The 17660-nt window shown below is 44.1% G+C and overlaps 1 protein-coding gene across 4 annotated transcripts in view; it reads right to left on the bottom strand.

Annotated features, from left to right (window-relative positions):
* The window catches only part of TDRD12 (tudor domain containing 12), a 3388409-nt gene that overhangs the window by 2932092 nt on the left and 438657 nt on the right, over nt 1-17660 (bottom strand). For all 4 annotated transcript variants that reach the window (XM_078668261.1, XM_078668260.1, XM_078668262.1 and 1 more), the window contains one exon: nt 14702-14821. In XM_078668261.1, coding sequence (XP_078524387.1) covers nt 14702-14821 — 120 coding nt within the window. The remainder of the gene's footprint in view (nt 1-14701; nt 14822-17660) is intronic.

The following is a 17660-nucleotide window of genomic DNA, read 5'->3' as shown; positions in this document are numbered from 1 at the left end:
GCTAAGGATCCGGGTTATACTCCTACAGTGCTCAGCTATTCCTTCCCGCACTTGTCATTGCCCCCTCCCCGACGGCAGCTGTCCATTATTCATAGGGCAGACGGGCTTGGGAGGGTGAGCACCCGTGGGTGTACGGGGTTAAAGTGCAGACTTTTCTTTATAGGAAAGACACAAGGAATAATGCGCTCTGGCAAAGTGAGAACTACAGGAACAACTGTCAGACTTATTAAGAGAATTCAACAGCCAAAGGTGAAAGCAAATATTGCAGGAGCAAATCAAACTCTAATTTCCCCAATAGCCAGAATGTTTGCAGAAGCAGGAAAAATCCCGGATAAGTTTGAGTTTATGAAAGATCCAGCTGGCGCTCTTATCACTATGCATATGGATAGGGAAAAAGACAAACTTCAAACTCCAATAAAGCCGACGTGTATGGAAAAATACAATAAACAAGCGAACCAAAGTACTCCTCAAAACGGAGATTGCAACTTACAAAGGAAGGAGCATGAATTCCAAATTACAGACCAGGATATCTCAAATGTAACCATCTATCCTGATATAAAAAGTGACAAACCAATCGATCTAGAGGAGTTAGAAATACTGGACATACATGATATACAAGGCGTACCTACTAAAAGCGGTATGATGGAAATAAACCGAGCACCAATTCCCATAGACGTAAATGTGGAAATTATGAAAAAACCTCAGTCATCAGTTGATGAAAACATGATCAAATCAGATAGTACAATAAGTCACAAAACTGGGCATGAGAAAAAAGAAGAACAAACGCCTAAAATATGGCATGATAATAAAACATTTGAGGATGTGCTCTCACAAGCAAACACCTTCCCTACATCAGATTGTGCTTTATTGACAGAACAAATAAACGGAATGCCAACTGAAAGTGATTTAAAAAAAACAAAAATCCCAGATGTTGGAGTAAATTGGGACATATTCTATCAAACATCGACACGAACTCTAGAGGCGTTAAAATATCAATCGAATAAGATGGACATTCAGATTGACTTACTCACAATGATGGCAAATGCGGTAACAGGGATAGATAAACTCGCACAGCTCAACAATCTGATAATCAGAGTTCAAAATGATAAACAAAATACGGACATTGAATGTATTTGCACCCCACTTATGGATAAGCTTGTAGCAATAACTGATGTTTTGCATACTATAATAGAAGACACAAAAAGGGCTCTAAAAAAGGATATTGGCCAGGAAGTGAACATAAAGAAAAATAAATGGGAGGAGACGGAAACAACAAAAAAGGAGGAAAAGAACCCCATGCTAACAGTGGATAAAAAAGAATTAGCAATATGAAGGAAGTCCCAGGAAAAAGAAAATGTACAGGATGAAAGAGACTGGTCAATAGAAACCCAACTAAGGGATGAAACACACGAGGAAGCAACTAGTATAGTAACAAAGTTCGATTATGATTGTAAAGAGCAGGATCCAAACGGTTATATTATGTCAAAAAGACAAAGGAAAAAAATACGTAAAGCAATGAAAAATCAAAAGCCTAACTTTGATGAGTCAACAAAAACTGATGGTACAACAAAAAATAATAGAATGCAACGAGAAAAATCAATTGAAAAAAAAACTTTCAACAATTAAGAATGAGCCAAAAAAAGTATTCCCAATATTTGTACAAGAACCTTTACGGGAACTAGCATCGAATAAAGAGGCTAAAAAACAGCATGAAGTGATTGAAAAAAAACAAAAGGCTACAACTAATCCACCACGGATTGCAAACCGGATAATAAGGGAAGAAGATGTAATCCAGGAGGACAATTTAAAATACGATCAAAACAGAATAATTGACCGTATGCCATTAAAAATAACAATAAAACCGAGCGAGCAACTATATCAGCATCACAATGTGAATGCAGAAACAAGTTTGAAAGTTAATAAGAATGATGTAGCAAGATTGAGTATAGAAAGAACAGTAGAGCCTAAAACCAAATCTCCGTACTGGGATCATTTGATAATTGAAAAACGGGAAGGAGAAAAACAAATTAGATGTACAACAAATCACATAACTGAAGCCTCGTACAAAGAAAACCAACTGCCAGTTGAAAAAACACAGCTCATATTTAAACCTGAATATAAATCCAGAGGTAGATATGACATATTGAATAGAGGGAACATCTTCAGACTATTCAAATCAATTCCAGCATTAAACAACATTAAGAACGATGATATTAATTCTATTGAATTCATTGCCGATAAAAATAATACCCAAGAATTGACTCTGGTAACACTAAAATCATCATCAATAGCAGAGCAAATATTAAATGAGTTTTCAACATTTAAGGCCTGGGGAATATATATCACAAAGCAGGCGCCGAAAGTGTATCCTACTCCATTTATTAATGAAAAAAATCTGCTCCAAGCAGAAAAAATTACTAAACAAAAAGGAACAGTGTTAAGGAATGCCCGGGGTAGATCCATTAGCACATTGAGAGTGGCCTCACCACCTACCACAATAGAAACACCTTCAGGAATAAATGAAAAATGGATTGCACAGGCTCTGCATAGTAATATAGAACAATGAAGGAACAACACTGCAACCCCACAATCAAAAGTAACTGGGTTGAGAATGTGTTCATGGAACATAAATGGAGTAGGGACAAAGCTTTCCAATGCACAAATAAAGTCTATTCCTGTACCATGTCACATCTTATTTCTCCAGGAAACCTGGGAAGAACATCCTTTTGTTTTGGAGGGCTATGTAGGATACTATGAAAATGCAAGTAAAATTCATAGATATGGACGTCCGAGTGGGGGGTTAGCAACTTTCATTTCCAGCGGCATACAAGCTGAGCATGAGCAACTAGTATCACATAGTAATAACATTCTTATAGTCAGACTGAAATATAAAAATGCAGATCAAAAAGATAGGTCATTAATTATGCTCAATGTATATATCCACCCAACAAAAACAAGTAGAACATCTATATGTGCAACCCTTAACACCATACTATTGGAACAAATGCTAGAAAACCCATTAGTGGACTATGTGATGACTGGGGATTTTAACCTTAATTTACTAACACCGTTCCTAAGGGATGATGTAGCACAATCACAAGACCTTCAATGGTCAATTCCACACCAGGATCACCAAGGCGTCATGATAAAACAGGCACGAAACCAAATTGGTATAACATTCATTAAGGATATAGAAGCGTTGGGATTGCGAGTCCTTAATGGCCGTTTTAAAGAGGATACACCCCCCGCATTCAAGTATATTGCACACAATGCGAGTACTAGGATTGATTACACAATGGTTTCACTGAATATATTTCAAAATATAAACTCCTATAGGGTAGTTAAAGTTGGAGATAGTGACCACTGCCAGCAGTTAATAACTACTAACATTAAAAACAATATTTACCAACCGTATCATACTCTGCCGGGGTACATTGGAACAATAAATTATAAAAAACTAATTTGGACCAATCTGAATAATAATAGTATGAATGAAAAAGTTGAGATTATAAAGAGCTGCTTTATTGAAAATACGACGGAAACCGCAGTTGAGCAGTGGGAGGAATTCACTAAGAAATTAGTGAAACCCCAAATCCAGGTTAACCCCAATAAAAGAATGGTAAAAAGGAAAGAAGGAGAGGACTCATATGAATCTTCCATATACAATAACCAAGCTAAAAAGAGCTCGGAACAGAATAAGGAGACAAATTAACACCAAAGCAAGTAATGAGGAAATGTTGAACAATCTAAAAGCATTAAATCAATACTTGAAAAAGCTAATATGGAATGAGAAATACCAAGCTAAACAGGACATGTGGTCTAAATTATTCCGAGCAAGCAAACAAGCAAACGCAAGAGAATTTTGGAAAATTATAAACAAATTAGTACGGGCAAACAAATTGGAAGTTTCATCAACTCTAACTGAGCAAGAATGGGTTACTTATCTTGGAAAGCATCTAAACAGTAATGGAGCTATAAAAATCATTGCAAACATACAGCATAGCTCAATAATCAGTGACGAAATGCAAGAACAAATTGTAATCTCAAAAGAACAACTAGTAAAACTAATAAGGAAGCAGAAAGATGGGGCAGCTGGCCCCAATGGGATACCGTTTGCCATTTTTAAAGAAAACCCTGACTTTTGGTCGAGCTACTTGGAAACGGTATTCAAAGAAGTTATAGAGACAGGTAACATCCCGGAGTCTTGGCGAGGATCTTTAATCTCCCCCATATTCAAGAAAGGTAATTGGGCCCTTGCAGAGAACTATAGACTCATCACCCTACAAGACACAGATGCTAAGCTGTTTGCTGGAGTTTTACTGTTTAAATTAAATGAATGGGCATCAGAAAATAAGATCTTGCCATTCAATCAAACTGGTTTTATTAAGGGGCTTGGAACAATGACAAACATCATGGCACTATCATTAATAATTGAAAAATCACTCAGACTAAAACAGCCCTTGTATCTATGCTTTGTAGATTTTAAATCTGCTTTTGACTGTACAAAGGAATTTATTGTGGAAAAAACTTTTTGAAAAAAACATTCCAATTGAACTATTGAAACTGATTCAATTACTACACAGCAAAACCTGGGTAAGAGTAAGGATGGGGGACGGCCGATCACTAACAAAGGAGATTCCAGCAATAGACAGGCTAAAGCAGGGATGTGTGTTGGCCCCTCTCCTATTTAATTTATTCCTTGGAGATCTATCAGGGAACCTGGATGAGCTCAACACCCATCCTCCGAAGTTAGGGGACAAACAGATATCTAACTTAATGTATGCAGATGACGCCATCCTTTTAAGTCCTACTAAAATCGGTCTTCAACGCCTAATTAACAGAATAGTTTTGTATGCTCAGGAAAATGGAATGATAATAAATGAAACCAAAACAAAAATCATGGTGGTCACTAGGAACATAAAACTGAGACAAAAAAAACGATGGTATATGGAAAACACCCAATTGGAACAAATAGAAGTGTACAAGTATCTGGGTGTACTATTTGACCAAAAAGGACATTTTCAATCACAAAAACTGGATATACAAAGAAAAGCTAATTCACTTACTGCAGCATTTAAGATAGCACAGAAATCGCTCGGAAATCTGACCCATCAACCGCTCTTGAAAATTATAGGGGCTAAATTGCTCCCAACAATAACATATGGTAGCGAAGCATTAATGGGGATGGATGTGGAAACGATAATGAATATGCTACTTACCAGTATGCATCTGTTCTTGGCATGTAGGGCTGCTAACATTCATATCTTAGCATTAGATCGCCGCCTAGTGTTGGGTCCGGATGATCGCACATTGTTGTCCTGGAAGAGTCTTCGAAGTATCCGGAGATAGGTGGCTCCTCCCCTGGACTACAGTGCGCATGGGCATCGGCTCCATCCCCAGATTGTTTTTCGCCATTGTGGCAGGAGATGGAGTGAAAAGTGTAAAGGATGTCCATGCTAATGAATAAATACAATAGTATATCTGCAGCTGCGACAGGCACCGGGGAGGAGGGCGGGCGATATGAATGTTAGCAGCCCTACATGCCAAGAACAGATGCATACTGGTAAGTAGCATATTCAGTTCGAGGCATGTGGGCTGCTAAATTCATATCTTAGCATAGAATACATAGCAGTCCCTCCATCAGCGGCGGTTGCCCGTGCCAGCTGCAGAAACCTGAAAAAGTGTTTTGAGAACAGCCTGTCCTACAGCAGCTTGCTGCTTGGAATGCACATCAACACAGTAGTGTTTTGTAAAGGTGTGTGGTGTAACCCACGTGGCTGCTCTGCAAATATCCTCTAAAGGAATGTTCCCTAGGAAAGCCATGGATGCCCCCAGTTTGCGTGTGGAGTGCGCCCTTGGGGGTATTGTTAAAGTGCGCTTGGCCTTTTGATAACATATCTGGATGCACTTAACAATCCATCTGGCTATCCCTGCTTTGGAAATAGGGTTGCCTTTGTGTTGTGGTGCGAAGGCAACAAAAAGTTGTTTTGTCTTTCTAAAGGGTTGTGTTCTGTCTATGTAGTACATCAACGCCCTCCGTACGTCTAAGGTATGGAGCATTCTTTCTGCCACCGTTTGCGGGTTTTGAAAGAATGCTGGCAAGTCAATAGTTTGGTTTAGATGAAACTGTGACACCACCTTCGGAAGGAATTTGGGGTTAGTGCGTAGCACTACCCTATTTGGATGAATCTGAATGAATGGCTCTTGGATTGTGAGCGCTTGCAGCTCACTGACACGCCTCAGAGACGTAATAGCTACCAGGAAAGCCACTTTCCACGTAAGGAACTGGAGTTCACACGAGTGCAGTGGCTCAAATGGCGGTCCCATCAGTCTGGTGAGAACGACATTGAGGTTCCACACCGGAGCTGGCGGTGTTCTTGGGGGAATTACTCTTTTCAGACCTTCAAGGAAGGCTTTAATGGCGGGCACTCTGAAGACAGAGAGGTGCTGCCTGTTTTGAAGATAAGCCGCTATGGCGGATAGATGTATCCGAATGGAAGTGTACGCTAGATTGCACTTGTAAAGATGCAACAGATAGCAAATGATGTTGGGGATAGATGCATCTAGCGGGTTGATGTCATTGGCTGTACAGTAAATGACAAAACGCTTCCATTTCGCAGCATAGCATGCTCTGGTAGTTGGCTTCCTTGCCTCCTTGATGATGTTCATGCATTCTGGAGGTAGGTTAAGGTATCCAAACTCTAGGACTTCAGGAGCCAGATCGCCAGGTTGAGCTGTTGCGGATCTGGATGCTGAATTTCTCCATGGTTCTGCGTCAAAAGACTGGGCGTGAGGCGCAGTCTTTGATGCGGCACCACTGAGAGTTCGAGGAACGTGGTGTACCAAGCCTGGCGCGCCCACGTTGGAGCAACTAGGATGAGAGTCATCGCGTGTTGCCTTAGCTTTCTTGCGACCAGGGTGAAGGAACCTGGCGGCAAAGTGTTGGCATTTTGCGTTTTCTTTTGTGGCAAACAGGTCTATCTCCGGATGACCCCACTGCTGGAAGTACGGGTGGAGGACAGATGGGTGTATCTCCCACTCGTGCATTTGATGGCTGAACCTGCTGAGCAGATCCGCCATCTGGTTGTCCTTCCCTGGGAGGTGTTCTGCCATGAGGAAAATGTTCCTCTGAATGGCCCACTTCCACATGCTCTGAGCCAGATGAGACAGCTGTGGCGAGTGGGTGCCTCCCTGCTTTTGAATGTAGTACATCGCAGTCATGTTGTCCGTCCGGACTAACACTACCTTGTTGCACAGATGTACAATGAAGGACTTGATCGCCATGAAGATTGCCATCAGTTCTAGATAGTTGATGTGCATCTTTTGCTGCCGCGTCGTCCATAGTCCCTGCACTGTGTAAGTGAGCAGATGAGCTCCCCATCCCTGGAGAGATGCGTCCGTTGTCAGGATAATCTGCGGCACAGGCTCTTGGAACAGTCGGCCCTTGCAAAGGTTGTGTGGAGTCCACCAATGCAGAGAGTCGTATGCCCGACTGGTAACCAACACTAGGTCTGTCAATTGCCCCTGAGCCTGTGTCCACTGATTTGCTAAGCACTCCTGGAGCGGGCGCATATGTAACCGTGCGTGAGGGACTATGAAGATGCAGGAGGCCATCATGCCTATCAACTGCATGAATACTCTCGCCGGAAGCGAGTGTTATGGTCTGAACTTTTGGATCAGAGACTGCATGCTGTCTATCCTGACCTGGTTTGGCTGAGCCATGGCCGTCAGGGTGTTGATCGTCGCACCTAGGAACTGCCGGACATGTGCTGGTTGTAGATGCGACTTTGGGTAGTTCAGCGAGAAACCCAGATCGTGAAGAAGGTGAATTGTAGTTGACATGTCCGCGGCGCACTGTCGTTCCGACTTGGCTTGCACGAGCCAGTCGTCGAGGTAGGGGTAGACATGGATGTTCTGCCTCCTGAGGTGCGCTGCTACCGTCGCCAGACACTTGGTAAACACCCTTGGGGCTGTGGTGACTCCAAAGGGTAAGACCTTGAACTGGTAATGCTTGCCTTGAATAGTGAACCTGAGGTATTTCCTGTGGGACGGGTGTAGTGGAATGTGGAAATAAGCATCCTTGAGATCTAAGGTTGCTAAGAAGTCCCCTTGGTTTAGCAAGGGAAGAATCTGCTGCAGTGTGAGCATGTGGAAATGTTCTGACAGTATGTACAGGTTGAGGGGGCGTAGATCTAGAATGGGTCTGAGAGATCCGTCCTTCTTTGGAATAAGGAAGTACAGGGAGTACACCCCTGTGCCTTCCTCTCTCACCGGCACGAGCTCGATTGCTCCTTTTTGCAGCATCACCACCACTTCCTGCTGCAATAAGAGCAAGTGCTCTGCGGACATAGGCCTTTGCCTTGGCGGGATGTTGGGTGGAGTGGATTTCAACTCTAGGCAATAACCATACTGGACTAGTTGTCGCACCCACCTGTCTGTGGTGATGTTTCTCCAGACGGGCAGGAACTGCTGCAGTCTCCCCCCGACAGGTGTTAAGTGGTCGGGGGGCAGTGACGGAGAGTCACTGTTTGCTTGGGGTAGAGGAGCGGGAGCTGTTGTTTCCTCTGCCGCGACCTCTGTTGCTGTTATTTCTGTAACCTCCCTTGTTCTGCTTTTGGAACGAGGATTGTGCTCCACCTTTTGAGAACTGAGACTGTTGACCCATTTGTCCTCTGGTGACTCCACGTGCACCTGAGCGACGAAAATTGTTGCCACGAAACTGTTGCGACTGGAGGGCCCCCATGGACTTAGCAGTTTCTGTGTCTTTTTTTATTTTTTCTAGGGTGGTGTCAACATCTGGACCAAACAGACTATCAGGATTGACTGGCTGATTGAGAATGGTTGTCTGTATATCTGGTTTAAACCCCGAGATGCGGAGCCACGCCTGTCGTCTCAGCATAACGATAGTGTTGATAGCTCTAGCAGCTGTGTCTGCGGCGTCAAGTGCACACTTGATGGCTGCGTTTGAGATTAGCTTCCCTTCCTCAATAAGCAGTTTGGTGCCTTCTTGGAACTTTGGAGGCAGGTGTTGTATAACCTGTTCTAGGGTGTCGTAATGCGCCCTATCGTAACGTGCTAAGAGTGCCTGTGTATTGGCAATGCGCCAAAAGTTTGCGGCCTGCGCAGCTACTCTTTTGCCCCCTGCCTCTAGCACTTTGGACTCCTTATCCGGGGGAGGAGCTTCACCCGTTGTCTGGGAGTTGGCACGTTTCCTGGCATTGGCGACCACAAGAGAGTCCAGTGGCAACTGTCCCCGAATGTATGCGGGGTCTGCAGGTGCAGGTCTGTACTTCTTCTCAATGCGTGGATTGACCACTCGTGCCCTGGTAGGCTCCTTAAAGATATCCCCCGCATGCTTGAGGACTCCCTTAAGCATAGGCAGCGTTTTTACTGTCCTTTCAGAGACTGAGAATGTGTCGAAAAGGAAGTCTTCTTCTATCGGGTCAGCATGCATGTCCACATCATGATTGGCCGCTGCCCTCTCAAGTAGCGCATGAAAACCTGCTGAATCCTCAGTGGGGGATGCACGTGCATTAAAAAGCTGCGGGTCCTGCCCCACATTTTGGGTGCCCTGGTCACCAGTGTCATCATATGAATCCGGTTGTGCATCTGGTTCATTGATAGGGAAATTGTATTGTTCATCCTCATCATACCCCTCACCCGCAGAGTGTTCTGGTGAGGGAGTAGGGCTCCGTCTTGGAGGAGGCAGGATTGGTTCTGTGAGGCCTGAAGCATCAAGGGGCACCCTTTTCTTTTTCAGTGGGATGACATATGAGTCCACTGACTCTGAAGTTATTTTCCTCTTATAGAGGGTCAATTTGCCGGTGTCTGCGTCGATGAACTGCTCTGAATCATCCTCTGATTCGAGAACCCGACGTGGAAGTGGGCCAGCCGTTGAAGAAACCGTCTTCTTCGGTGCCGATTTGGTGGAAAAGGCTTTCGGCGCCTCCTTTGGCGGCAAAACAAAGAGAAGTTTACCAGAAGGCTTCGCTGGATTGTCTGTTTGTGCCTTCGGCGACGAAATCGGAGCCGACGGAGCAGAGGCCTTCTCCCTAATTCGCTGTAGTGATGCGGCGACGAGGGACGCCTCACTCTCAGTTGGTTTTGGAGCCGACGAGGATGTTTTGACCTTTCCTTCGGATCCGACGTCTTTGTGGGCCTTGTGGGCTTTCGACGCGGAACCCGCTGACACCGACCCCGAGTCCTGGGACCGGTGCGCAGACGTGCCAGTCCTCGTTTGCGTAGACTCCGTGGAGCCGGCCTTTGCGGGCTTGGACGGCGGCGCCGATGCTGATCCGTGCCGACCATCTTTTTTAGAGGACCCCTCCTCAGGCGTCGATTTCGAATGAGCAGCAGCGGAATCGACGGACTTCTTCGACTTCTGCGGACCGGAGGTCGACGGAGTCGATGGATTAGCGGGGACAGTCGTTTTCGCTGGCACGGCAGCCATCTTAGGGACGCTCGAGTCCTTAAGTTTCGGTTTCGTTTTCGGGTCGGCCATTTTAGATGGAGTCGATCCCGATGCTTTCGGTTTCGATACAGTCTGCTCAGCAAGTAAGTCCGTGGCCGGGCCAGAAGGCGGGGCTGTGGCTTGCGGCATGGGGTCGTGGGTAAGGCCTACAGGCGATCCCGTGACCCGGTCGGTATCCTCGAAACCTTCGGGGCAGAGCTCGTCCCCTGAGCTATCCGCCGCGGCCCCATAAATCTCTTCGTCGTCTCCTACCTCGTCGACGTATTCAAGGCCTTGACCCACGACACCGTCGTCGTCTACCGGATCCGCCTCGACCTCCGTCTCGGGTGGGGAGATCTGAAGATGATGACACTGGTCCTCTTCATCTTGGTCGCCGAAGATGTTTTCCGGATCCGGGGCCGCTTGTCTAGCTTCCATGCGCACCGCGCGCCGAAGCTTGAGAGTCTTCTTAGACCGGAACTGTGCACAGGCCTTGCACTTGCCGTCGTCGTGGTCAGGCGAAAGGCATTTGTTACAAACGGGGTGTAGATCGATGTGTGGGTACTTGGACCCACAAAGCGGGCAGTATTTAAACGGGCTCCGCTCCATGTCTGAAAAGTTTTGCAGTCGAGTCGCGATGAGAAGGCCTCAAAGTTCGAAAAGCGAAACAAGACTCCGCTTATTCCGGCTCCAAGAGACGGAAGACTCGAGACCGTGCGCAGACAATACCGACGCAAAAAACGAGGCCTTTTGGCCGCTAAAAGATAGTTTTACTCGGTTTCGACAGAGAGACGTCGAGACCACATCCGAACCCAATGGCGGAAAAAAACAATCTGGGGATGGAGCCGATGCCCATGCGCACTGTAGTCCAGGGGAGGAGCCACCTATCTCAGGATACTTCGAAGACTCTTCCAGGACAACAATGTGCGATCATCCGGACCCAACACTAGGCGGCGATCTAATGCTAAGATATGAATTTAGCAGCCCACATGCCTCGAACACAAGGTCCTTTCTAAAACGTAAAAAACTCTGTTCTATCTCCCAAATAATGCTTCACCGGCACAAATTAGACTGGAGTTCGGGTTAAACAATCAAGAATTTGCAAGAAAAGGCCAATTTATTAAAACTTGGTATAGGATTAAAAATGATATTGATAATCATTTATCTCAATTACTTTGGCAAGAAATAAATAAGAATACAAAATCAGTTGCATGGAAATATCTCAATGGGGCAGTAGAAGAGTTTGCACTAATGCCAATCTGGATCAATACGATAAGCAATGGATCATTAAAAAAATAGTAAAATCGAACAACAAATCACCTATCACTTGTAAAGGACAAAGATACGTTGGCAAAAAGAAAGCATTCGTGGTCAGTAATAAATGGATACGAAAAAAAGAAAGTACAAGAATATCTGGAGATACCCTGGTCTGAAAAAAGCAAACAATGTCTCATGAGAGCAAAATTTGGAATACTACCAGGCTTCAGTCACGCCCGCCGTGGAAAAAGACCAACAGCAACACATTATGTAGACTATGTAACGGTGGAGAAGAGAATATTGTCCACCTTCTATGTATCTGCCCTGGACTCCGGAATGAAAGATGCGCACTACTGAAGCCTCACTTTAATATGCGTGGAACAAGGACATGTAGGCAGGCTTTGAAAATCTGTCTTCATTCAAAAAATATAGTCATGAACGCTGCCTTTGTAAAGTTCCTAAAGATAGCATCTACAAAACTGGGAGAATAATTTAGAAAAATGGCTTTTAAAATAATTTTTTTAAGATTTTTTTTTTTTAGGATATAATTGTTTTTTAATATACTGTATTTTAAAAATATGTTTTTGTATTGGAAATATTGTAAGATTTTAAATAATCAAACAAAGAATTTATCGCATGTATCGCACTCTTGCATCATATTACATTTTCGTGGTGTATACGGGAAACTTGAAGGTCTGAAATAGAGCACACTGCCATAGCATGTAGGGGTGAGCGGTCATTAGTACTGTAACGTTCGGGGGTGCAGGACTGAGGTACGGTGACCGAGTTGGGTGTAAAATCTTACTGCAATAACCTGGTGCTCTGGGTGAGCAATTAGGTGAATTGATAGAGCTGTGTTGCGGGCCTCTGAACAGCGGGGGTGGCGCAGATCAGAGATGCTTTTACAGAGTTGTCTGTGGCAACTTAGTGCAGCTCCAAATGTAATAGCAGCAGGCGTTGTGGGTTAAGGCGGTGAATTAGAGCTTTGCGGGTTTGAGAAGAGGCGCGCCTATTTGCGTCTCTGTGCAGGTGAAGTATGTCTGTCCTTAGTGTCGGTCTTCCCATAAGTCCTACTGTGTTGGTCGAACTCCAGCAGGCGGGCCAAAGGGGGCTGAGAAAAGATGTTCCCAGGGCCAGACCTTGCGCCTATTTGTTACTCTATCCTTTACAACTAGTAATTCATAACTGGATGTTCAAGTCCTACGTGTGCACCTACGGCAGGTACACTAAAAAGAAAACCACACTCAGATATACAACACGCGCTGTTACTCTGCCCCACAAAATGCACAAATACAAGCAAATCGCTCGCCAGGAAGCTAGGAAGCAGGCTTAGATGTTCTGTTTTTTGATGCTGAATTTCCCCAGGGGCTTTTTGCTGCTGAAACTTTTAAGATCAAAGAATAACGTATGTTTTCAGGGAGGTCCACTAACTCTAAGGCTAGCTAACAATAGTTATGATAATAATAATAATAATTATAATAGTTTTCCTGCTTCCTCAAATTTGCTTGAAAATGCACCGTTTGTCCACTCTTTTTTCAAAATTAACTAGGGGGGATAACCCCCCAAACCCCCGGTACACAGTGCAGTACGACAATGTTACGCCTCACCACTTTCAAATGTCACCAGCCACCACTGATGACCAAATAGATTAAGTTGAAAAAATTAAATCAACAATGCCTACAAAGTGCAAAGTAAGGTAGTGAGGTATCAATAGGAAATGCCACAAACGTTCTAATCCTAAAACATCTGATTTACACAACTAAATTAACAGATATGACAGTGTTTAGGGAATGCAGGTACAGTAGCAGCATAAAACAAATTTGGTAAAACATCTAAATGAAGAAGGGTGTAGGAACACCTTATTTAGGAGGTAGTCAAAAGTGGCCTATCAGTAAATTGAGGTACAGAATTGGGTTGGGTGATGCATGGGGGTAAGAGGATCTTGTGATCCAGCATCATGCATGAAGCTTGTTAAGGATTCATATAACTGTCTTCAAGACGTGTTACAAAGTTAACAAAGATCAACCATATTACCAACTGAACCGCTGTTTTGATAATACTTAACTGGCAGGGCAAGCAAATCTAGCTAACAGAGGTCTGCAAGTAAATGAACAGTTTCAAAAGACAGAATCTACATTAAGCACCAACTACAGATTTTCAGCTAACCCTCGTCTACTCATCAGCTTCCATTGCATCTGTCCCAAAACATTTACTCACCTGAATTGCTACTGTTAAAAAGTGTATTGTATATACGAGGGTATATATTTATGAATGACATTCATAAGGCCTCTCCTTTCACACAAGTCCTACATCAGCAACGACTTTCAATGGTTATACCATCTAGGTGTACGCTTGCACTATGAGCATTACACTAAGGGCCCGATTCTGATGCAGATTGCTTCCCGAATGAATTGGTTTGGAAATGGTTTCCGACCCACTCGGATCGGGAGAGTCTGACTGAGTACGATAACTCCAGATGCTTCCAGATACGATGTGGTTGGACTCCCATTGCCTTTAATAGGAGCATAAGCTCCTAACAGCATCGTAATTGGGCACTCGGTCAGGAAGACCCGTTCAAGATCCGATTTGGAAGGAGAAAACGCCGTTAGGAGGCTTTCCTAACTGCATCATAATCAGGCCCTAGGTGGGAATGCTTTCCTAACCGCATCAGAATCGGGTCCTTAGATTTAATGTGCATTTCATCTTCTTTCCTCATTCTTAAGCTTCAACTCAAGAGGCATACAGTTTACAGACTTCAATTTAGCAGCTAATCTTCAGGTGATGCTTCACCTGTTTAAATCCTGTAAGATTGTCCTTTAGAACCCAGGAACAATGGGCTGTTGACACCGGTGTCATCATATTTCCACTTAGTTAACACTGAGGACGAATAATATACTCTGACAAAATCATTCCCTTTTATGGGTACAATTCATCTTTAATTCATCTTTAATTAGATACTCAATGGAACTCAAAATTAAATGGTTATGTTCTTACCCAAGTTCAGCTGTGTCCTTGGTTAAGTCAATATGAAGTGTCATTGGGTGTAGATGGTGGAGTTGAAATTCTTTTGCTCTGTATGGGAGCTGCCAACAGGACTCCACTGCTGCACGAATGCTGTGAAGTACAGAAAATGTGTAATTTGTCAACTAGTTATTTAAATTGCATAAGAGTTACAAATTAAAACTGCATTTATAAACAACTTTGAAAATGAATTAACACCTAGCGTGCAGAGGACGGGACATTCACATCCTTTTTACAACCTTCACAGTGCATAGAATGTGAATGTCTCATCCTCTTGGAATGGCTGGGGAAACCTCCAGTGTTTGGACTGGAGGCTTCTTCTACTTTTTTCTACCAGTGCAGCCAAACGCAGACAGAAAGACATGAAGGGCACATCTGTAAAGGGTATCCCTTTAAAATGGTTCCCTCTCTAGGGAGTATTCTTAATCCAGGATCTTAACAAAGATGCTAAATCCTTTAGCAGGCAACTAGAGTTTTTTTTTCTTCCTTGGAGGGACGGTGTTGAGGGAGAATAGAAGTTCAACCCTCCCAGCACAGGGACCACTCACTCACACACCCCCACCCGGCCGCCACAAACCTCCCCACCCCGGCTCCCTCACTGGGTGCAAAGAGAGGGGGGACCGATCTTCCTCAGGAATTCCCAAGATCAACCCCCAGAAAAGGTAAATGGTGGCCTCCATTTTGTGGTCTGGTGTTCTGCACTAGTCTTAAATATATCTCTTGGTCCTTACTTACAAGTTTAGTTTTTGAATCTATAGTGGCAGGGGTGTGGAATTCAATAAAATAGCTACTTGTCCATGGGGCAGGTTGCTTTTTTGTTTTATAACAAAATTCACTTGTCCCTTTGGTGCCATGTAATTTGGTGACAAATGATGGCAGCAATCTCATTATACAAGAGCTTTGATATAGCATCTCTGTTTATGCCAGGGTTCATAACATGTTAGTGTTTCAATACTTGCAACCCCCTTATGTTGCCACGTTTCCGCAGATCTACAACATATTGGAGCAGAAGGTAGTGGTAAGCAATAGTTCCAGTGTTAGCATGCCCTTTTAAGTTTCTGCAAACCCTAACTTGCATTTAAGGGTTTTCATCAAACCTGCTCTAACCTTTCCCATACTACTGAGGAATGTTGGTAATTTACACCCAACATTAGCAGGTGTAAATCTTCTTCCAGAGTTGGGGAACAAAGTCGTTGGAGGGAACGTGAACTTGCAAACACTCAGATTACCGCATGAGCAAATCTACACATGCATACTTGCTCATGCTAAAATGCGGTTCACAAATATTTTCTAGGAGTGCTATTTCTTGTTCGACTCCTGTAAATTCTTGGGAGTTCACAAAACCTGTATAGCTGCACTTAATGCAAGGACATATAATAGATGCACTTTTCAGACTTTAAAAAAAATAAATTATTGCGGTTTTAAGGTTCACTTCACATGTTGAGACAGTTACATTTTACAGACAACTCTGTTCCATTTTGAATATTTTGGGTAAATACTAGCATACATCAACACCTTACTAAATGAGGATGCAAATAAACGGTACCTGAAATTTTACAGTAGTTTAGCAAACTGTTGTTTTTCCTGCTTTCATTTTTTTTTAACACCTTCACTGCTGGGCACATTCCCCCACTGTGCTGGGGGGAGGGAGCCCCCCCCCCCCCCCCCCACCCTTTGCTCATGACGAGCTCAGCTCGTCAGGCAGCGCAGTACTTGTGTGCCCAGCTCGTCATGACCACACCCGTTTTCATAGAACGCTCGCGCAGCAGGGGAATTAGCCCAGCATGCGAGCGTTCTAACGGTCATGACGAGCTCAGCTCGTCACGAGCACCGAGGCTCATGTATCGAAGGAGTTAATGAACATTTTATTTTGAAAGCAAAGGCTCATCAATCTTGTTTTCAAGCTTCTGAAAATATTTGCATCAAATCAGAGAGCTTTCTGTAAGCATTATACATAGCCTCATATTGCTAAACTTTTGAAATGTGTGTGCACATTGTTATACTGGGATCACTGTCAGAAGTGCAGTCAGAGCTTACAACATTTACTTGGAGCGCTCACTCTAATAAAGGCTTTCAATTAAAAACCATAAATACAAGTTTGAACAGCATTAACAAATGGACAAATATATTACCTTAACTGCAAACAGTGCCCTTCCCTGATTCATAATTTGGGACTGCAAACTGGCCGCTAAATGGTTTGTGCTGCAGGGGGTTGGGCCTACTTACCCCAATGACAAAATACACATGCAAACTTGTTGCCCTTGACCCCAAACCATATGTCCTGGGCGTCGGGCTATAGGAATTCCACATATCTGAGTGGGTACTAACACTTCTTCAGCAACAGCCCGACTCCTCTGCAGCTTGCTTGCTCACCCGATTCTGGGATGATCCTGAAGTCTTGAGGTCAGACTTGAACAGATATGTAGGCCTTGCTCGGGTCCCTCAGGTCTTGTGTTGGGTCAAAGAATCAGGAACACTGTAGTCTTGGTTGCACAGCAGTTCTAGGCCACACTGAGATGTGGGCAGGTGCAGTGCTTGGGCCATGGCTTCATAATTAAGCCTCATAGGCTCATAAGTAAAAAACGTTTAACAACTCAGACACAGCAGCACAGATCACACTATACATCAGATCGTACACAGCAGCTCAGCTAGTGCTGCATTTCTCATAATAACAAGCACTCAGGCTATGCCACAGTCCCTCCAGGAAAAGCACAGGTGAGTTAGGAGCCTCCAGCTCCAGGGCACAGACATTGCCCTCCACGGAACGGCTACACCAGGGTCACAGAGCACTTCACTCCTTTAGGACAGTCACGCCTCCTGCAGGGATGGCAGGCACCTTCCGTTCAGCAGGTAGGCTGACTTCCAGGCACTTTAGCAAAGGTGGTCCGCCTTTGAGAAAGGAATGGCCTTAAGTGATATCCTTTAATCTCTG

The sequence above is a fragment of the Lissotriton helveticus genome, chromosome 12 (assembly GCF_964261635.1).
Source record: "Lissotriton helveticus chromosome 12, aLisHel1.1, whole genome shotgun sequence".
Taxonomy (NCBI): Eukaryota; Metazoa; Chordata; class Amphibia; order Caudata; family Salamandridae; genus Lissotriton; species Lissotriton helveticus.
This window is presented reverse-complemented; position numbering and strand designations above follow the sequence as displayed.